Source organism: Uloborus diversus, chromosome 5, assembly GCF_026930045.1.
Source record: "Uloborus diversus isolate 005 chromosome 5, Udiv.v.3.1, whole genome shotgun sequence".
Lineage (NCBI taxonomy): Eukaryota > Metazoa > Arthropoda > Arachnida > Araneae > Uloboridae > Uloborus > Uloborus diversus.
This window is the reverse complement of record NC_072735.1, coordinates 122509554-122532535: the sequence shown is the minus strand read 5'-3', so window position 1 is coordinate 122532535 and position 22982 is coordinate 122509554. Positions and strand designations below refer to the sequence as shown.

Genomic DNA, 22982 nt, shown 5'->3' with positions numbered 1-22982 from the left:
TTTTTCTTTTTGCCGTATTGAAACGTATTTCACTTGAGTGGTTTTGTAAAAAGAAAACTTTATAAATGATTTTACAAAGTGTTGAAAAAAGCATGTCTTTAATTACATTCGTATTCATACACTACATTTTTCTAACTAGTGATTGAAGTTAATAGTTATTTTTTGTTAAATAAATGACTTATTTAGTGCAGTAAAAACTGTAAAGTTGACAACTCTACTAAGATGACCACCTGTCTAATTTGATCACTGAAGTACCGCAGCGCAAATGGTCAACTTACCGATTTCACTGCACATCTTATTCATGAAGCCTTCGTTTAACAAAATTGTGCATTTTTGTTATCTTTATTTAGCTTAATAGTTTCAAATATTTGTAATATGAGAGCATATTTACGGTTTTGAACAGTTTTTGAAAAATTTCTCTACAAAAGTCGAAATCTTTATCTACGCATTATTTATTTGAAGCAAAATAACAATTATTGTTTTAAAAGATAAATCTTTTCTCTGTCTTGGTATATAAAATAGAGGAAATTTAAACGAAACTGAGCCCATTTAAACGTTAGTTCTTAAATTAACTAACAGAATTTACCAAATAAGATTACAAATTTCTACATTTTCCTTCCAGGTTATGTATGTAGACAGTTCAGCAAAAACTTTTTTAAGATCAAAGTTAGATTATGTCAATTTTAATTTCTGTTACCAAAACCGCTAAATAGCTTCCTTCCTCTTCAAAATCCATATGTAAATCATAAGTAAAAATAGTGATAAAAGTTCACCACTTTAACAAAAGGGATAAAACTATCTCTAAGCGCCTACAATAGGTAAAATGCTGTAAAAAATATCTGTGTAGTTAACAGAACTGATATGAGGAAAAGATAAGTCTTTTGGCTACACGTTTTGATCATCAGGCAAATATGTGTATATACAGTAGTTGATCCTTTCTAAATAATTAGTCTTATCTTAGAAATCTCAATACTCAAATGCAAGATACGCGTTCTTGAAAACTAAGTTATTAACTAGTTTCCGTATTGGTTTTCAAATTCGTATGAATATTGCTGGAAAAAAAGAGATTCATTTCATTATCGAAACAATACTTTAGAAGTGAATACAGTTTGTAAAACTAATTTACATAAAGCTAAATTTAAATTCAATGCTTATCAGGCTTATATGAAATGAAGTTAATAGTAACATCGAGTTGAATAATAGCCTTAAAGAGTTTAAAACACTATCTAATGTGCGGTTTGCAGTTAAGGTAATTAAGATATATTTAGATAAATAGAGTGTCCGAATCAAATGTACCGAATTTGGAGAGGTAGCTTGAAAGAAGGCTTAAAAGAAAAATGCACTTTCTTTTAATAAAATATTTCTCTGTGTTAAAAAGAAATATATATTTCTTTCAAAAGAATCATGGAATGCTTGCATATAAGTTTGTTTCAATTTAAAACCAGCATCTTTCACACGCGAATTTTTATACGCGTAATTGATTTGTTACCGCAAACATAATTCAAATTTATTTGAATTGACTTTAAACCACTACTTCTTTAAAACAAAATAAGGTTTTAAATTGAAATTGGCTAAGTAGTCTAAATAAGCTGTTTTTGACCTGAAAAAGACTAGTCAACCATGACATTTAACCTATTAAAAGGTAACTTATCCGATGTATTTTTTTTTTCTAACTTCAGTAATATCACACTTCGTCATTAAACAAATATTTAAGTAAATACAATAACAGAGGATGTAGTCTTATTTATTCAACTTAGCACTAATTTTCTTGGGTCATTTCCTGCCTATCAGTCATTCCTTATCACCAACGTAGCAGTACGAAATCATGCAATTGCAAGAGTAAGGTAGTAGAACTATACTTTTAAAAAAATTCTAAGGTTATACTGAAAAGAATAAGTATATCTCGGTGCTAATTTCTCCTCTTTGTGTGCCTGGAGAGTTGTGATTTATATAGCTTTAAAAGTAAACCATAAATATCTTGTTTTGGTTTTTACTGTCGAAAGCTTGGAAACACGTTCTTCATTTAATACCGTGTTTTTCAAGATGTGCTTCATTTTTTCAAAAGCTCGCTTAGAAAACTGTCAGCGGCGCTTTATTAATAGTTGTATTTCATACAATATTCATTTTACGGTGCTCCAAAAAGTTAGAAAATTAAGTTTTGTTGCTAGCTGCATGGAAATCTACGAAGACTTTTTTTATTGCGGTATGTAAACACCTTTTTTAGATGATTTTTCGGTATCAGAATGCGAAGCAGATGTAACGATTTCTAATGCACACTTTTGTAACAATAATTTTAGTGAGTAAAATTGCGACAACCTGTATACTTGTACATATAAACGCAATTAGAAAAAGTTTTAAGAGAAATGCAGAGTTTATAACAATGTAGACCTTTTTTAACTCAGTTTAATTGCTTTTATTTGTACAAGTATACCCGTTGTCATAATTTACACATTTCATTGCACATCGTCAGACAAAATTTACTGAATAAGAACATTTTTGAGAGGTCACATTGACCTCCTATCGGGGCGCTCCTGATAGTAAATTTAGTGTCCGAAAACTGGTAACAATCTTTAAAACATCAAATAAAAACTTCAGAGATGTAGCTTTGAAATATATGTCTCTTTTTCGCACTCTTCTCTTAGAAATCTTTAGCCTTTCTCTACGAACAACAGTAGCTAACGAAAACTGCCTGTGCAGACACATAGCTATACGTCTGTATTGGTAATCGATGCTCTAACTTCCACCTGAATTGCCGGTCGAAAGAACGAGAGGGAGATAATTTGTCTTTCGAGGGGTTAGGGGGCCGTACCTTCTTGTCTAAATGTTTCGCGATTGATTGATATAGATTTTGGTGCCATTTATTATGTAGTTTGCGTTGCCGTTTTAAGGAATTCTGACAAATGCAACCGTCTTTTGGGAAATTCTGTTTCAAACTGTAGTAATGGGAATGTGAATTAAAGGACTGGAAGAGCTGCGCATAAAAGGCGGCGCTTTTATGCTGGCGTAGTGTAAGAAACGGAAATTTCGTCGGTAAGAGGTCTTTTGTGAGAACTGAATACTACGTACTTTTCTCTTATTGGTACGCCATTTGACGCATTTTAAATCTCAGCGATTGTTTTTAATTTTATTCATTTCCTCCATGTCTGGTCAAAATTATATACAAACTACTTATTTGGCGATAGCATTTATTTTGTCCTTTTCAATGACCTTTTAAACAAACAAAGCCCTTAAACAAAAACATTCCGCCAAATAGTAATTTAAGCCTTTAAAATGAAATAATCAAATGAATAAAAAAGTATATAAAGCTTTCAATAAAGCGAAATTCTCGAATGAAATACTCCTCCTACTAAGAAAATAACAATTCAATCTTCATTAAAATGTTCAGTAATGCATCAAATAACTTTTGCGATTGTTAAATAAACATTAAAAGTTCCATTAGAATGTAAATCTATAAGTTATCACAAACTTTTTTTTTTCAGGACTTTTGCCACCTAGACGAAACTTAAGTACAAAGGCAAAAGTTTATGGTAATCTTACTGTAATTACGTTCTTCAGATTCACAATTTTTCAAAAAATGTTATACATGCAAATGCACCATTTTACTATTTAAGACTTTAGTAATAAGTTCAAGGATTTTTTTTTGCAAAATGCACATTTGTTCATACTAGTTTTTTTTTTTTTTTTTTTTTTTTTTTTGCGTTTGAAAGCTTCATTTTATAATTGGAATATGTAACATTTATTCATATACATCATACATTTACATACTTCTATAACGTAACGCTTGATCTTCATTAGAATGAGAATGCGTTCTTAAAATATACAAAGACAACACTACTTGCACTAAAAGTAAAAAAAAAAAATTAATTTTTTCATGCATTTTAGTTTATAAACTAATAAAGATATGCGAATTTTTCAAGTTTGAAGGCAGTTTAGAGCAATATATTAAGCATCTGTAATATAAAAATGTTTTAATTGTTGCCTTAACTTGAGGACTTTGGTATGGAACTAAATAAATTCTTTTGGGGGCCTCCGTGGCTCTGTGGTAGAAGCTTCGTCTTTTAAGATGGAAGTCGTGTTTTCGATTCCCGCCGGTACCCTGGGTGTTATTTCCTTCTCTTGTGTTGTAAATCCTTGTGTGTGTCCGGAGGCACAGGCGCTTAGCACGCAGCCCTCTATGTATGTGAAGCTGTTTAGCGTCTGAATGAATAAATAAATTCCTTCGCACAAAAATGTTGATTTTTAAAGGAAGAAAACATTCTGCAAAACATAAAACAGCATAGGTAAGCAATTCTGCTAAAAAGTAAAGATGTTTTAAATTTTAAAATCCTTTAATATATACTTCATCGTCCAAACTTCCTTTTTTTTTAACAAGATTGCGTGGAATGGGATTACAAACCACGTAATATTTTGAAGAAAAAGTTCCCCCCAAAAAAGGAAAGAAGCTCACTCCAGTTTAAGAAAACAATTCATTCTAACGAAACGTAGAACATAAAACGACATCCAAGTCGCAAAACTTCTTTTATTTATATTATTAAAATTTTTACACTATATACTTCAATTACCAAAATTATCCGCATTCACGCATAAAGTTTGCAACTTAGTAAACGCAGGAATAGTGATTGTGAATTTTTCATGGTGAATAAAATCAAGTACACATTCTCATATTGGCTTAATAAACTTAAAGTGAAATGGTTTGTCATTCACCCAAAATTTCAATTCCTTGTTCAAAAGCGTCAACTTGAATCGCAAACTGAGCCTGCAAAGTTGGAAAACATTCCGATTCGCGAAACTGTTAAAACTGATCAACATTTCGTTGTCAGGAGAGCCGAATTAACTGGATTACCTTTGCTTGCCATAAATATTGTCTGATACTATGAACCAGTGGTGGAAGCTGAGATTTGCCACCAGGCCTCTTGATAAATGGAATGCTAGTGGATTTCACAGTTGGGGAAATCCAGTTGTCAGAAATAGTGTGTAAAGGAACGCAATGCAAATAAACGTTTCATTGTGCTTATTAAACTTATTGCGTTTGCATCAAGTGACTAAAATTTTAACTTTACTGCAGATTCACATGTGAATTATTTTTGCACTTGATATTTTCCGTAATGGGCCATTCCACGGAAAAACGGCCATTTTGTCCAACGCGTGACAGCTTATATATTTAAATAAAACTAATAAGTTAAAAAGGTACCGCACGAAGTTTTTGTTGCTTAAAAATTTACAAACGTGTGTGTATTTCTTAAGCAAAACTTTCAAAATTATAATGTTTTAGTGAAATATATTAGTGTCACATGCAGGGCAAAATGTCGGCTTTTCCGTGGAATGGGTCTGAAACTTGCCGCAATCGTTCTAATCGTGTTCGACGACTTGTTTGCTTTCAGAGTAGCGAAAACAGAAAACTATCGTTTAAGTCACTTTCATGTTTGTTCCTCATGTATTAATTTTACATTTTAATGAAACTTATTGATTTTTTTAACGACTTGATGTATTTTTTTATTAAATGATTTTGCATTGTTACAGTTTGAGGGCCGTATGAGCTTCCGGTAGAATGTAAAAGTTTGCTATGACTTTTTTTTTTTAAAATGAAGAATACATTTTTTTTTTTTTTGACTTTTATTTTGCCAACATGAAGATTCGAATGACTCAATAACATGGAAAAATATAATTTATAAAAAAATTTCAAGATAATTTATGAATTAAAAAAAGATAACTTATAAGACACATGTCCGATAGCGGTCCTTAAAGGGTTAATGGCGCCTTAACGACGTTTTATTTAGTTGATGGACTCTTTCAGTGGATCTTATCATATTATTTAATGGATTGGGCATTTATTTGGCGGGTTATTTCATTTTAAGGCTTTATTTAATTAATTGGAAAAATATTATTTATTTTAATGGAACTTTTCGTCTTGTTTAAAGGGTTGTATTCTTTAAAAGTCCATTGAAAAGACAAATTATTACATGTTATCTCCAAGCAAGCAGTCTCTATGTAACTTTGACCAAAAAATGGGAATAAATAAAATGAAAAATAATCGCCATGAATAAAAATGCGCCGGAAAAGTACCGTACGATGAAAGGATGTTTCTGAAGAACAAACTTAGATTTTAAGTAAGACATCAGTAAAAATAAATTTTTCTGTGCTCTATTCTCTGGTTGTTAAGCAAAATGACTTTGTATTTAGAGTGAATTTATGATTTTAAACATTAAAGTGTATCATATGTGAAAACTATATCGAATGCTTATAAAAATATTTACATTTCTTGTTTGTTACTTTTCTTTATCAAAATTTTTAAAAAAAACTTTAAAATTAAGCATTTAAAAGATATTAAAAAGCTAATGGGTTTCGTCATTCAACTAATGCTGCATTTAACTGTTATTTGTTAGAAATTAAATTCGTTCAAAATACTGGCATTTCATATTCACGTAAGGCTACAAAAAAGCATTTTTCTTTCTGAAATTTCAACCCTTAAATAAATTTATTTTAAGGGGCTTGCGTTTTTGTTAACGTGTTGCGTTACCTGTGACACTCAATGAATTACGTTTTATGTTTAAACAGTTTTTGACCATTAAAAAATAGTCCCGCTTTTTTCACTCTACTAAGCAAAATAACTGCGGTGGCCCCAGAATTGTTTTTCTCCAGAACATGTAACGTGTTTCCATCTGAACACTTTGTATTTTTCCAAAACTAATTTCGAATTAGTCAGAAATCCGAAAAACAGATACAATGATTATCGAAATGTTAACTTCAGTGATGATTTCAATTATTTTGTTTGAAAATAGGCTTAAAAATTTATTTAATAATTCACCTCAAAACTGTTACCAGTGGTTAATTGGAAGATTTTTTCAATCCTTTACTTTGTGCTCGATTTCTGTTTTATTGCAAACTGTCTAGCTGTGTAATTACTTTGATGAGACGCACCTTATGGTCTATCCCATCAGGCTAATATCGTGTAATTATTATGTGAAAAGGGTTTCATATTGGTTAACGATCCCACTTCCGATTGCAGATTTTATTAGCATTCGTTTAACGTTTTTAATTTCCGGTAAAGACTTCTAGCATGTGTGTATGAGAAAGCAGGATATCCTCAACCCTCGCACCATCTGGTGTATTATGAATGAATTTTGAATAACCTCTTATTTGCTTTGTTTAATAAGCCGTAAAATTCGAGCAATATTGATACTATAGCTCTGATGCAAAGGTTGATGAAAATGGTTTTGCTTTTATATCCCCCCGTCCTCTCTTCCATGTTGATTTCTTTTTTTCCTTCATCCTGTTTAGAGCCTGATGCTTTCAGCTGTATTACTCTTTGTGAAATGATAACATGTGTGTTCAATATTAGTTGAGATACAGGAAGCAATTAATCTCCGCGTTATTTTTAACAGTCTGGTTATGCTGATAGTTCTCATTTAGTTTTTTTTTTTTTTTTTTTCTTCTAAGTCTCACCAATGAACTGTTAATTTTCTTTTTCGGTAAAAAAATTATAAATTTGTTTAATAAAAATTAAATATGTTAGGTCGAGTTAATCTCTTCAAATTTTAGCGCTCAGACACTTTTTCCTGTAAGTACTTCAGCACTTTGTTTTGTTTTGTTGTTTCAACAAAATACTTTTAAGTTTTTGACAGTTTAGAAAACTTAACTGTCAGAAAGCTTAACTTAACAGACTTAAGAAAACAAATGAATGATGCGATCCTGAAATTGCAGTTTACGTAATTTTTTTTCGGTTTCATGTCGCAGTTTATACTGTCAAGTCACCGATGAAACCTACGAAATGAATGAAAAATTTCGTGTCAGTCACTGATGACTGACACGGCGTGAACAAAAAGTTCAGTGCCAGTCACCGATGACTGACGCGACAGCGAACGCATTAAAAAAATATATTTATTGCAAAATCTGACAATGTTATCTTAATTACAAGAAATAACGTAGCTAGCAGCTAATTACAAAATAAATAAACTAATAAGTAAATGAATAGATAAACGAATCTGATAAACCGACGTTTTTGATCGCATGTTTTAAGAAAAAATAGAGAAGTTTCATTTCAGTCTAGCTGTTTTACGAAAATATTTGCAATAAGTGAGAGGTTTGTTGTGCCAGTAACGAAGTCCTAGAATTGTAAATTATTATGGAGCTTGCCATTTTCCGTATAAACACTGCAATTAGCTTTGCATAACTTCTGAAGAATATATAATGTGTATGCTTGCATATATGAATGCATATTCTTTTGAAATCACTGAATAGTGTTTTCACAGAAGTCCTTATCTATACTGGCAGATCGCTGGAGCCCATTTCCATGATAAGATACTTAAGCAATTTCTGCTCAGTCGCCTGCTCGGAAATAAAACTGAGGCAAAACTGTTAGTACATCTGTTAAATTGCAGTCAAGTTTTGCCGAACAATCGTTCTTTCGTCATCTGTCGCACGATACTTGATGCCCCCTTTAGTTGGTGGCCGATTGGTTTGTGAGGGGAGTTATGTGCACGCGTTCCACAAGGTTACTCAACTCAACTCGCTCCATCTGGTGCACGGGGCGCTTTGTGAATGGCGACTTCGCGTGACACTGGGAAGGGACACGAAAGGCCCGCACTCTATTCTCAGGCCTAGATGCCTCTATCGATTTAGAAAAGCTGCACGATTAGCTTTTAGTGCTTGTTGAATCGTGAGATTAATCGGAATTTGTGTGGTTTTACGTGGCTTATATGTTTGATTGTTAGTTCTGATATGTCTTTTTGTTTGCTCTGAATATATTTTTTTATTGGTCATAACTTTTTTATTTTTTTATATTTATTTATTTAAAATTGGGAGATCGATACTAATGCTAAAAAGTTTAAAGTAGTTTTAACTGAACCAATGTACCCATTTCTTAAAATGTATTCAATTTTTTAACAATTAGCTTTCATTCATGTCAAAATGCAATTTCCGAAAAAAATTACGAAGATAAACTAAGTGTTACAAATTGGTTTATTTCCCATTTTTGAAAATATTTTTTTTCTGAAAGTGAGTTACTTTTTCCCTCAATTTTAACTTTCTCTCTCTCTCTCTCTCAAAAAAAAAAAAAAAACTCTTGAAAGACGTTCTGCCGCTGTTTTCATTTTCGCTGCTGACGTCACAAGTCAGCAAGTCGCTAGGGTTACCAGAACAAAGTTTCAGGACATTATCAAACTTCACCAAATGAATATTTGATTCAACTAACAATTCTCGTTTCGCTAATACTTGCTCGCAGTGAAAAATCACCAAAAGGTGATATCTTTACAAAACGGCAAGCAGGCGATTCGATCCAAGATGACTGCTTCACTTGTGACGTCACACGATAAACCGTCTTGTCTTAGAAAAATGACATTAAAAAAAAAAAAAAATTAAAAATCAAATGTTGGGAAAATATAAGTATTTCCTGGTTCCATGGTATTTATTTATTTACCTATTTTTACTTATTTTATCAATTTCAGTGGCTAAAAGTAGTACTTTTGTCTGAAGGAAATACCCCCATTTTAAAGCTTTAGAGGCGCCAGTCTCATATTTTAAGGCTATAATGTTTCAAAACGTATTCTAAATGTATTTGCGGAATGCAAAAAAAAAAAAAAAAAAGCTACTGTTACACAATTATATGTTGAGTAATTAACTACTCTTTGTACGCTTATTTTTCCTTTTGAAAAATATTGATTTTGATCATTTTTAAAATGATTAACTTTATTAACAAATTATAGCGAGTGACTAAAAAACGTAATAAAAAACCATACAATCACGAAACTACGCCATACTCTCTTCATAACATATTGCAAACCATTGCCGAATTCCTTTAATGTCATTTGGGCAATATTTCTTACTCGGATAAAACCCATGATGACGAATGCTGCTAACTTCCGAAATACATAGGAATTTTCGCACCAAAAAAGCCTTCCAGGACATTAATTTATTTGTCACCCCCTTTAACAGGGAAACTTGGCTCAAAATATTGTCGACACTTACCCACGCGTCGCAAAGAGCTTTCTGGACCGAACATTTCGATTTCGCTATTCAAAAAGCGACTGACGTATTTATAGAATTCTGTTCTTTCTTTTCATTTTCCCCCCTGGATTTTCAAATCCCCCCCCCTCTTTTTTTTTTCGTCGTTCGTACACCCCATGTTTTCTCCCTTTTCTCCCACAGAGATTTCGCTTGAAGGGAGGATGGAGGAGGGAAGGGCAGTGCCGGACCTAATGGACCATATCCAGTCAAAGAAAGCGACTGGACCATTAGATCGAGATGGAAGATGAATAAGTTTTTTTTTTCTTTAATTTCATCTTTTGCTACCATTCTCGTCGTAAGGCATTATATTTAGAAGATGTATGTGTTCGTAACTTTTATATCACTTATGTGTATTTGCCCTTTAAAAGAAATACCGCACGCAATTCTTCAAAATGGTCACTTAGACAACGGACATTGTTTTAATTTCGAATATAAGTTACGAATATGAGCGTTTCAAAGCTTTTTAAACAGTTTTTCTTTTCTTGGAAACGTTTCGAATATTAATAAACATTATTAAATGTAACGAATAAATAAATACCTTTGTGTTTTAAAAATAAATGAATGAGTTACCAACATTTGAATGCACAAAAATTACTTCAGACACGTGTTTCACGGTTTCAACCTTTTCGAATGACATTTTATCCAAAAACTCATACTTCTTTGAAATGAAAAAGGGGCTTCTTGTAACCCCGAAACACGTGTCTGCAGTTATTTGCAGCAAGAAGTGATAGTGTTAGCAAACAAAACAAAGTAGCACTTGGTGATGCCGTTGTCTGCTTGGCGCTGGGTGATTGAAAACAGCGCCGATCAGATAAGTGAAATGTTAATGATCAGAATCGCCAATTCGGCAAGCAGTTCCTGGAAAAGGCAAATGTTGGCGCCATAAAGCAACTTTCTCTGTTAACTTCCGCTATAACTTTTCCCTGAATGCACTATAGTATTCTATTAAAAGTTAATCTTCAAAACAAAATTATCTTGATTCCGAATGTCGCCAAGAACCTTCATAACTGAAGGTCTTCCTAGAGCCACTATGTAACACAGTCGAACGCATCAGCTTAAATTTCGCCATTTTGGACGGGATTTTTCATTTTTCTAGAGCTAGGATTACCAGAGCAAAGTTTCGGGTTTTGCCAAATTGGCCAAAAATAATATTTTATTTAATAAACAATTCACGTTCCGCTAATAACTACTCGCCGTGAAAAATACCAAACGAATAACTCGCCAGAAAAGACAACCACTCAAACACTCGTACCGATTCAAACTTTGACTGATCATAAGCTAATGCGTCAACTCGTCTATATAGTGGCCTTAGGTCTCCCCATCTGGAGTAATATAGTTCATTGAGCTCATAGCATGTATCTACATTTGTTTTTTACTTTTCGACTAATTTCTTTTTTTTTTCTTCTTTTCAGATCAATAGGGTGCGACTACTGTGAGGTGTGATTGTTGACCGTCTTCTCTTTCTGCCTTCTTCATGTGTCTCTCTAAATCTCTCGTCGTTTTAACGTTCCGCTGCGATGACGTCATCCCACCAGGGAGACTATTTTATTCCGCTTGGAAAATGAAGATATATGAAAAAAAAAATCCCAAAGCCAACTCTTGTGTATTAAATGTGCGCGCGCGCGCGTGTGTGTTCTTTATATGGGTAACGACCGACGCGTTTCTAATCGAATTCCCTTGATTTTTGAACTTGATGTTGTTTTCCCCCTTCCCATTGGTCAGCTAATCTATTGTTGTAAAAGAAGGAAAAAAACAAACGACTATACTGGAATAAAATTGTGGTCCAAAGAAAAATTGAGAACATATTTTGAATCTGATAATTTTTTGCCTAACTGCTATCTGCAGTAACTTTATTGGAGTGTACATAAGAAGCAGTACCTGGGATCAAATTATATAAATATTTACTTGAGTGGTATTTGTCACTGGAATGCATCAATAAATTATAGTTTCTCTTATTCTAAAATCATTTTAAAACTTATATGGACATGCTTAAGCTATTGCAAATAAATGTTCCGCTCAAAAATTCTTCAAAAAAAAAAAAATAATAATAAAAATAAAAAAATAAAAAAATAAATAAATAAATAAATACATAAATAAAAATAAATAAATAAAATAAATAAAAAAATAAAAAGATTTTAACAAATATAACTTCTTAACCGAGAAAGGAAAATCATACATTTCCGTAACCCTATCGTTTTTTTTTTTTTTTTTTTTTTGAAAATTTGTATTTGAAATGTTTGATGGGTAATGTTAATAACGGATTTATTTGATATATTTTCAATTCTATGCGTTTTGTGAATTTTTCTTTCAAAATGCACAAAAATGCTGTATTTCGTGTGAAATTGAAAATTATTTTTTCTGAAAATGATTTTAGAAAAATGAACTTACATACATTCCACGCTTTATTTTCATCAATTTGTTTATTTTTAAGCATTTAAATAAACACTTTCTTCTTAAAACCCTAGCTAACTATCAAAAACAATTGAAACAATAAAATTTAAAGTAAAACAATTTTTGGGGGAGGGGGGAGGGGGCTGTATATATAATTATTATGATCATTTTTTTTCTTTTTCGTCTTTAGTTTCTTCATCATCTTTTCCTCCCACCCCTCCTCTGCTGCTTTTGTCCTTTTTTTTTAGTTCTAATCAGATAATAAATTAATTATTTTATTGGTATTTTAGTTTATTTAATATCATTAAGCAGGCGAAATATAGAAACTCTAAATGAACTCTCTGTTTTCTTATTGTTACCCCCCCCCCCTTTATTGTATGAAAACCCAAGCAGCTTTGCTATATTATATATCGCATTCAATTTCTATGTTTCAATTTATTACGCAATATTTTTTGCCACTTACAGGGGTCAAATACCATTCAATGCTCCATCGAAAACATACTGAGATACATATGTATATGAATATATCTATACTTTATAAAATGAAAACACTATTTACCATATATAAAGATTTTTCTATATCTCACGGTAATTATTTCATTTATGGTAACGAACCCTCACAAAACACTCTTCTTTGTGATATGAGTGGATATATACTAAGTGGTCTTAATTTTCTTGCCTTTTTTATTTTTATAACGCTGAAAAATGTTATTTTTTGCTTAGAAAAGATTTGTAGTGCCTTCTAAGTTACGATGGTAAAATGAAAAAGTGGGATATGCTTTGATATTTTCTGATCTCAAAGATGTATAAAATATCTCTTAGAGGAGATAAATAACCAAAGATATAAAGTACAAAAAGTACAATGAAACTTTTTCTTATCTTTATCCGGATTGTGTGATATTATTCACGCTATTTCTTTCTGCAGATATGGTAATGAGCTTCGAATATGCGTTCTGGACTTTCTTTGAATATTTATAACTAATGTGTGAAATATAGTTCGATTTTTTTTCCAAAATAATTTCATCTGATCAAAAACTTTTGACCCAATCACATTTAATACTAGACAAATATACATCATCGTTTAAATGATATTAAATAATACGTAGTAAATTATGTCATCTTTTTTTCTTTTGTTTATAATGACAAGGAAACATGAATTATTAAGGAATTGGCTTGAAGACATAGTTAAAATACAATTTGTCGAAAGACTTATTGAATTATTCTTAAAAAACTATGTTTTACTTTTCTTTTTTTAATTTCTTTCTTTCTTTTTTTTTTTTTTTTGAATTTCAAAGTAACTTGATTACAATTTTTTTAAAAAAAGGTACAATATATATAATTCTGTACATTTGTATTGACCATGAATCAAAAAATCCTTTTTTTTTTTTTGAAATTTTAAAAATAACAGGATTAAGTACTGAACATATAAAATGTTTTAATTTCAAATTATTTCTTTTACCTTAATTTATCGAAAAACTGAATGCGGCAGCTAAAACCAAGACTAAAAATCTTTTCAAAATACTTGGTTTTAATAATTTTATTGAGAAAATAGTAATGATATGAAATCATTTTAAAACTAGTAATGGCAGACATCAAATTATTAAATTATTTGTTACATTTGTTCTTAAAAACACATTTTTAAAAACCCTATGAGCCTGATATATATATATTTTTAAATATCGTTATTGAAATGTCGTTAAAATGTAAATTAACATACAGAAGCAGTGTTTTAAAGAAACGCATTATATATCTTTTGTATTACGTTTATTTTAAAACTATTGTACAAAAGCCATGTTAAGATTTTCGATCTTAATTGCAACTCTTACTTTTTTTGTTTAAAAATATTTTATGTCTGATATTGTCCTTATTTTTTACATTTTTTTTTCTAAGTATGACATGAATTTAAAAAAAAGAAAATTATTTATTCTTCTAAAACTTTCTGTAACTTTTATTTTCTTTACCTGAACTTTTTGATAACAATAGTAAAGTTTCAAACCCATCCATTATACATCACAAATGCGCCAAATACATTCGACAAATAAAATGCTCGTTCCCTTTAGCAAACATATGAAAATCGAAAATTAAACCGTTAAAAATACTTATTATATAAGTAATAAAGATTTGAGGAAATACTTGTGCCAGATTATTATGATTTTTCATGAAACTGATGTAAAGTTTTTGCGTCGAATACTTTACAATACAAATAAATACAAATACAAATAAAATTGTGACGACCAGCAACAGGCTCTTGGCCCAGCTTGCCTTGTCCTAGTCAATTTATTAGTCCCCAATGAAGATCAATGGCCTTCTTAAAGCAATCCACCCCCACTAACGTAGTAATTTTTCTTTATTTTCAGGTTAGCCTGAAATTTGAATAGCTTAAAACAATGACCCCTTATCTTGCTATCGGTGCAAAAAATTAATCCATTAACATCATTCATTTGGATAAATTTAAATAACTGAATCGTGTCCCCTCTGACTCTCCTTTGCTCCAGGCTGTACATATTAAGCCTATTAATTCTTCTATCATAATCTAAACTTGAAAGTCCACTTATTACTCTAGTTACCCTTTTTAAAACCCTTTCCAACAGACAAATATCTTTCCTCAGGTAAGGCGACCAAAACTGCACAGAAAACTCGAAATGGGGTCTTACTAAACTCCTATGTAAAGGCATAAGTACTTTGATCATATAATTACCACTGCAGGAAGAAATGTGCGTGTAGTTTGTTCCGAGACGATATTCCAAAAAGCAAAAGGTGCTGTCGAGGTGTAAAATAAAAAAAAAAAAGTCTCCATTAGCTGACCAATCTAGACAGAAGCAAAAAGATGGCAAACGACGGTCGTGTACCCCGCGTGTGATTGTGTAATTTACTCGTATGTATGTGAGCGTGAGGACGACAACATTGTTTTTTTAATCCGTCTTGTCCGACTCAGCCACTCCATTGGTCGACACTCCAGAACTCTGATCAATATAAAGCCGCTAAGATGCACAAATGATCGGTTTCATTCAGCCTACATAAAAAACACGTAAAATGGAAAATAATTAAAAAAATATATGATTGATTTTGTTCTTTTTTTTGTGAAACGACGGAAATAAAAAATCTTTTTCATTGCTAAGTATGCGACAGATGTGTTGTTATATATATATATTAAATATATATATATACATGTCCGTTCTGGGTCAGTTTATTGTCACCTGTAGCACTTAGCAATATTAAACACATTCAGTAGTATTTATTGTCTCCTGTGTCTTTATTCATTCAATCACACTCACACACACACACACACACACACAAATGATTGAAAAAGGGGGGGGGGTAAGATTATGAGTAACATTCCAGAGAACACGCGGCAAATTTTCTCAGAATTTCATCCACTCTTACGTGAAACCTTTTACGGATATACGGGGAAACTTTCTGCACCTTAAGCAAAAGAACTAAAACTGTACAGTCGACTCCAGATACAACGCGATTCGACTTACGCGAAATGGCTATAACGCGAACTTTTTGAATTTATAGCTACCGTGAATTCCTCGTCCACAACACATCATCATCATCATCTTCATTTTTTATTCATAAATTTTATTACTGTATCTACTGAACAGTACTATTATAGTGCAGCGTTTTATTACTAATACATACCGTATATCCGTGCTGTTTTATATGTAAGAAACTGTAGTATATAGTTGAGGAATGGTTTAAAACAGTTTGAGGATTATTTATAAGAGCCTAAAAGAACTTGGTATGTTTCTAAAAAATGTATATACATTCATTTTTCTACAACGCGAAATTTCGACTTACGCGAGGGGTCGTGGAACGCATCCCTCGCTTAAGTTGGGACTCGACTGCACTTTTTGGGGGGTAAAAAGAGAACTTCAGATGGAAAGGTTTTGAGCTCTCGACCGTTGAGCAGCAGTAACGATGAAAAACCATTTTGAGCTCCCTATCTCTGAGCAGCAATTAAAAAAAAAAAAAAATGTGCTCCCGGAAGCTGGGAGCATCAGTCACAATGAAAAAAAAAAGTTTTGAGCTCTCAGACGCCGAGTACATACAATGAAAACAATTATTGAGCTCCCGTTCACCGAGTAGCAGTCGTGATCAAGAAAAAGAAAATTCGCACGTTCTGCATCAGTCACATTGAAAGAACTTTTTGAGCTCCTAGATTCTGAGCAGCAGTCATAAGAAAAAAAAAAACAATTTTTTGCTCTCGGAAGCTAGTAGCAGCAGTCACAATGAAAAAAAAAAGTTTTGAGCTCTCAGATGCCGAGTAGTAGTCACAATAAAAACAATTTTTGAGCTCTCGGGCACCGAGTAGCAGTCGTGATCAAGAAAAAAGGATTTTGGAAGTTAAGCATTATTGAAAAAACAATATTCAAAATAATATTTTGAACTTTTAGAAGCTGGAAACGGCAATCACAATGAAAGACTCGGGCACTGAGTAGCGGTCACGATAAAAAAGAAAATAAATGAAAAATATATTAAGTAGACATTAGGACGTTGACTCACAGTCATAATGAAGAAACGTTATGAGTGCTGTACGCTAAGCAACAGTTACAAGTAAAAACAATATTCAACTTCTAGAAACTGGAAGCAGCAGTCACAATGCTCTTAACTTGAAAAAGTAAGTCTTCAACTCTCGGGCGCTGAGTAGTAGACACAATGAAAGGGGGAGAAAAAAAAGCGAGCTCCCTAGCACCGAAAAAAAGTTACAATAAAACCAAACCAATTTCAGACACTTAGCGGCATTCATAGGGAAAAACCGTGTTGAGCTTTCAGGTTTTTGTAACCACGAAACACGTGTAAGCAGAATACTTCTCGATTTGGGTTGCACATTTTCCATTTTCTCATAATTGTAAAACGTAAATGTTCACTTAATATTTCAAGATTATAGTCAAAGAAGAGAAGGTTTTGCTTAATTTTTACTAAGGATCATAAAACAAGACACTTTAAAATTGTTTTTTTTTTTTAAATAATTCAAGCTAAGTTAAAAAGTATTAATTTCCACCAAATAAAGAGGGAAAAGGGAACAGCATCTTGCAATTTTTTTTTACCAAAAATGCTAATGCCTTCAACTTTTTTTGGGTTTCATGCCATAATGCATTCTATCTTTGAACATTTTGGGATCAAACAGAAAACCTCTTTGCATCGAGCATGTTACATTTTAACCGCAAAACTCCTCCTAAAATTGGACAAAATAAGCAAAAAGCAATTAATTCAAGAAAATGATTAAAATTTAACGAAAAAATCTATTACCACTAATTTTCTAACTTGTGAATGGGTTGAATTTCCGTAGGAACTTTATTGAGTCTAGATTTATACTCACTAACAATTATAATGACTGTAGAAATCTTGCTACTAATACAGTGCAACAAAGAATAATTTTATTACTGATTATTGATTAAATTAGCAGCTTTAAACGCTTTGATCAATTTTAAGTTAGTTTTAAAAACAAATGTTTCCTTTTGCACTAGTTTCTCTAAAAACGCAGCGCTTCTATATCATATGAGACATTATCGAACAATGCAGTGCAGTATCCGTAGAAAAGAGCAATAAATATGAATAGAAAGATGAAATTGCTAAATGTAATAGTCATGTTGTTCGGCGGTACAAGCAACTGCATCAAAGCTCTAACTCTTCCGCATTTAAAATGGTGTTTCTTGTATAACTAAAACTAGTGCATATACTTCAATTTTATGCTCCAGAAAGTTGCCGTCTCTTAAGCATTAAAAATGTAGGGCTCAAATCTTGAAATAAACAAGAAAAAGACAAATTTATTTTAAAAGCCGCTGGCACATTAAAATTGAGGTAAACCCAATAACTTAACCAAAATAGTACTGTTTATGCCTGTGATTAAAATGCCTTAAATTAATTGCGTATGATCACATAATGATATGCGTAAACTTTGGAAGTCAAACAAGACAATTTGCTATCTTTCTTAATAATACATTTATTTTACTACACACAAAACTGCAATTGTAAAATGATATTTGGAAGAACTTTTATTGTGGCGTGTAGGGACTCTTAAAAAAAGAGAAGGGGGGGGGGTGAAACTAATTTACATTACATTTCATTATTTTTACAATAAAGAATAATACACACGTACTTTCAACTGCTAACAGCAAGAACCATTGTTCGGTAAACTAAATTCAAGAGAAAATGCAACTTTTTGCCATTTTTAATAATATCGCAATTTATCTATTGTAGACAAATATGACATGAGAAAACATTGTCGATAGTTAAAATAAGAAATAACAGCGTAAATTAGCAAATTGCGGATCAATGGCCATACATTAATTACGTAAGGATTAGTATCATATGCAAAGAATATCAAAAAAACATTCAGTCTAAATTCCAACTTTTTAGTAAATATTTCTTTACACAAAAAGTTTTTTTAAAAACAGTTTACTAATCGCGAATTTAATAACGATTACAGTGGTGTAAGATTCGTATACAGTAGGCAAAGAACTGTATTGAAATGTTTGTTCACATTACGAGCAACAAAATAACAGTTAATAATAGTTCGCAGCAATAAAATAATATAACTTATCTGTTGAAAAAAATCTTTGATTTACGTCAAACTGGGAGTTTTGGTGTAACTGATATTTTTCTGCAGACATTTTATTATTTTAAAAAATGGAATGGAATCTTACATTTGAATAGGGGGAAGGGGTTTGAAAAATCTTACGCATCCTTGCATGAAGGTAGGGGAGTCAAAAGTTGCCAAAATCATCCATATGTAATTCTTGAACAGCATCTTACTGCCGACACAAAAGCTTCTCATCCATAAGCTCACTTATTTGCATTGAAAAAGGTGTTCCTTGCAACCTCGAAACACGCGTCAGCAGTAATCTACAATTTGCGCTGTTATACGTTATTATTTTTTATTTTGCTTAAGCAAAAGGGTGTATATTTAAATTTATCGTCGATATTAATACTCTTTAGTCTTTTCTCATTTTTTTTTTTAATTTTTACCTGTGTTATCAAAAGAATGCATCTAAAATTTATCGCGGTTAATTAAGTGCTCGAAATTTTTACGCCATCGCATTCACTACCTACACTCGATTATATTTAAGATTAGATATCATGTTTCTAATTTAAGCTGTTGCCCTTTTTTCAGCGTCATATTCTGGTAATAATGGTGATTAAAAAATAAAAAGCTCCAGCTAATCCTCAACCAAGTAATTTTAAACTAGGGATTAATAACTGCTTAAAAAAATTATCCAAACTCATACATGTTGTTTTTTAGAAAACTAAAAGTCCAAATAAATACATAACAGCTTTTGTTTTAAAAAATGCATTGTAATTCGTGAACATTAGATGTTCAAATTCTAGTATCAAAAAGAATATAATCTAATTTGAATGTTGAGAACAGACAGTTTAAATTTTTTTTGAATAAATTTAATTCTCAAATTATGCTTTGTATTGTAAGGTTTCTAAGAAAATTGGCTTAATATTTCAGGATAAGTTTTAATGTGTACTACGTTCCCTTAGCATATACACTTTCAACATTTCCTATTTTCATCAACTGAATTTTCTTTTTTTAATTTGTAAATGTTACAAAATTAAGTGTTCAATTTGCGTCTTAACCGTAACAGAACTAATTCTTATAACATAACCGTTTTTAAAATCTTTATTTCTCTGATATGCTTGCAACGAAGTAATGCATCTTAATCTGAATTTTAACTTCCAGCTTGAAATAAACATATCGAGGCAAAAGGGTTAAGCTTACGTGTCATTTGCAGTTTGCAGGTTTTTTTTTTTTTTTTTTCCCTGTTAGCTAGAATAAGCTAAAGTTCTTTTCTTTGGAGAGAGACCACTCAGAAAAAAGAAATTTAAATGGTAGACTGGGGGAAAATATGTCTACTAAACACAGTTTTCCTGCAGCATAAATGCGGCCCTTATTGCCTGCCTACACAATTAAGAGTTCCTCGGGTTCTCTGTGCCGAGGGCTTTCATTATACTGAAGATTGGGGTAGCACGATGTATCTTTCGCAATGGATATGACGATCCTTGCCATTAGGTTTGAAGCCCCTTTATGAAGACTGAACTTCTTTGTTGCAAGGCCAGTGACTCCCCATTGATTACCTGCCCAAAATGTGGGCAGTTAGATGGTTTATTTGCTATTGGATTTGTTTCTTTTTGAGGTCCATCAGCATGCTATTCACCAACTCGCTCCAGAACGTAAATGACGTAGGAAAAGTACACCCCAGTATCAATTTGTAGTCTTTATATGGCTGGTGAACGACCTTTCCAATGCTTTCGAGAACATTATCTCCAAATTATAGGAATAAAGCATATCGGTTTCCAACAGAGCGGCTTTTTTTTTTTCTTTTTTACAGAATTAGTGAAACCTGAAGCGAATTTCAGGTTTGAAAACCTGTTTGGTCTTAAAATATCTGGATAGAGTCATGCTTAAAAAAATCAACAGGCCTGGTGAACGAAGAACAGAAAGCCTTCTCTGTAGGTTAATTTTATAGACAGGATTATTGTAGTTTTCCTTTATGAACCAAATCTACACTCAAGAAAAATTAGAGATGGAATGAACTTTTTTAGCCAAAGAACGATTCGTATGATAGTCGAATGCATGAACTCTGAGAGTCGATGCCTCTTGTCCGTTTGGTCATCACCCCCCACCCTCCATCTCAACCATAAAACTGAAAAACCTATGCTATCCCGACTCTGGACCCTCTGGAAGGCCAGGTATCTAGTTTCAGATTAGGCTTGGCTAACATGACCTCTCGTCAGCCCTGGTCGGCTGAACACTACAACTAAGAAAATAAAACTCTGGAAAAAATAGAATGTTTCACTTTTCTCAAAAATGTTTGTTCGAAAGTAGACATAAAATACCTCTAATCAATTAACATTAAGAAACGGTAGTTTAATAACATTTAAATGATAGCTTCACATTCCCCAGAAATCGTGAAAAAATTGAATTCTAGAGTTTTCCTCTAAACAGTATGAAAAAAATCTGAATGGTAGTTACCTACTTGTAGCATTCACCCACACGATATTACGGATCTGAATGCTTTTAGACATTTTATTTAGATACATAGCTCAAATAGACCGGTGAATGAACAGCAGATTCATTTTCAAAAATTCATACATCATTAATAATTGTAGCATTTAGCACAAAATGGTAAACATTTTACATGAAACACGTAACTATTTCTAAAAATTTGGGAGAACTTTTATAGTTCTGCATCGTGTTTTTTTTGGGGGGGGGGGATGAAATGAAAGTGCTAAAAGAACACTTAAATCACAAGACAACTACAATTTTCAAGTGCTTCTGGAAATGTAAAGAATCTAGTTACTACTGTAAGTTAATCTGAGAAAAATGTTTTTATTATTTAATAATAAAAAAAAAAGATCCGTTCATTCATTGGTCGGTGTACCTAATTGCTTAATGCAATTGCATTTTCCTGAAAATTTGCTTTATAACTTAAAAAGAAAACATGCTTGGCGCTTCAAAAGATGAAAACCAGTAATATCTGCAGAAATTTTAAAAAAGAAAAAAAAATTCTTATTTAGACAACGAGGTCCAATGTAGATGTACTCAGTACGATGCAAGCATACATGAGAAGGTAAATGCATGAGAACAAAACTCTACTTTGCGAAAAAAAAAACTTTAATTCCTAATGAAATCTTTGAAAAATTACAACGTCTAGTAAATATGTTCATTTTTTAGATTTAAAAACTACATATTCAAGTTTTATAAAGTACTAGCGGTATCCGCACTGCTTTTCCCGTAGTAGAAAATAAAAAATTCAAAGGTCATTTGAATCGCCTGTATATTTTAAAATATGGATGATGAATTTCTCGCCAAATTGCTATGGTAATTTGCTCGACCATGTTACGATTCCACGATATGATAATTTGCTAATTTTCTCGTCCACGTTATAATAATTTGCTCGGTAAAATGTTCTTAAAATTAGAATAGAAGAACAAATGGGAATTTTCAAAAAATTGCTTCGAGGTGCACACCCCCTGCTACAAATTAATTCTGCTCCAAGTTTTGTGAAAATCAGCCGAACTGTTTAGGCGCTATGCGCGTCACAGAGAGACATCCCGACACAGGTCCAGATATCCAGACAAACTTAGAGCTTTATTATTAGTAAAGAAGATCTCTTTACATCGAATACCATTACAACAATACATCCGTTTTAATCAGATAAATGTTCATTGTTTTTTTGATTCCTTGATATGCATTGAAACGAAATTATCGTTACAACGAACGAAATTTGTTGTCATTTGAAGTTCGTTGTAACGGGATTTGACAAGTTATTTTTTGGAGAATTGCACGCACTACAGTTAACACCTTTACCCAAATAAACCAAACTGCTCTGAAAAGTGTCATATTAAACCATCACATTTATCCTTCTTAATGACTCCAGTATCTGCTAAGGTAGATGCTGGTTATAAGGCCTACCTAAGAGAAATTTAAAATAAAATAAAAACTATGCTTCCGAATCTACAAATTGTACTGTTAATTAAACATACAGATCAATTACTATGAGAAACTGACAAAAAATAACCACTTTTGCCGAAAGCAAGCACATAAAATAACCCATTTTTAAAAGTCTTGTCATGAG

The 22982-nt window shown here is 32.0% G+C and overlaps 1 protein-coding gene across 1 annotated transcript in view; it reads left to right on the top strand.

The window, feature by feature from the left end:
• Positions 1–12041, top strand: part of LOC129222798 (uncharacterized) — a 131729-nt gene extending 119688 nt beyond the window's left edge. The window contains exon 4 of the mRNA XM_054857343.1: positions 11415–12041. Within this exon, the coding sequence (XP_054713318.1) occupies positions 11415–11438 (24 nt within the window). The 3' untranslated portion in view covers positions 11439–12041. The remainder of the gene's footprint in view (positions 1–11414) is intronic.
• The last annotated feature ends 10941 nt before the right edge of the window (positions 12042–22982 follow it).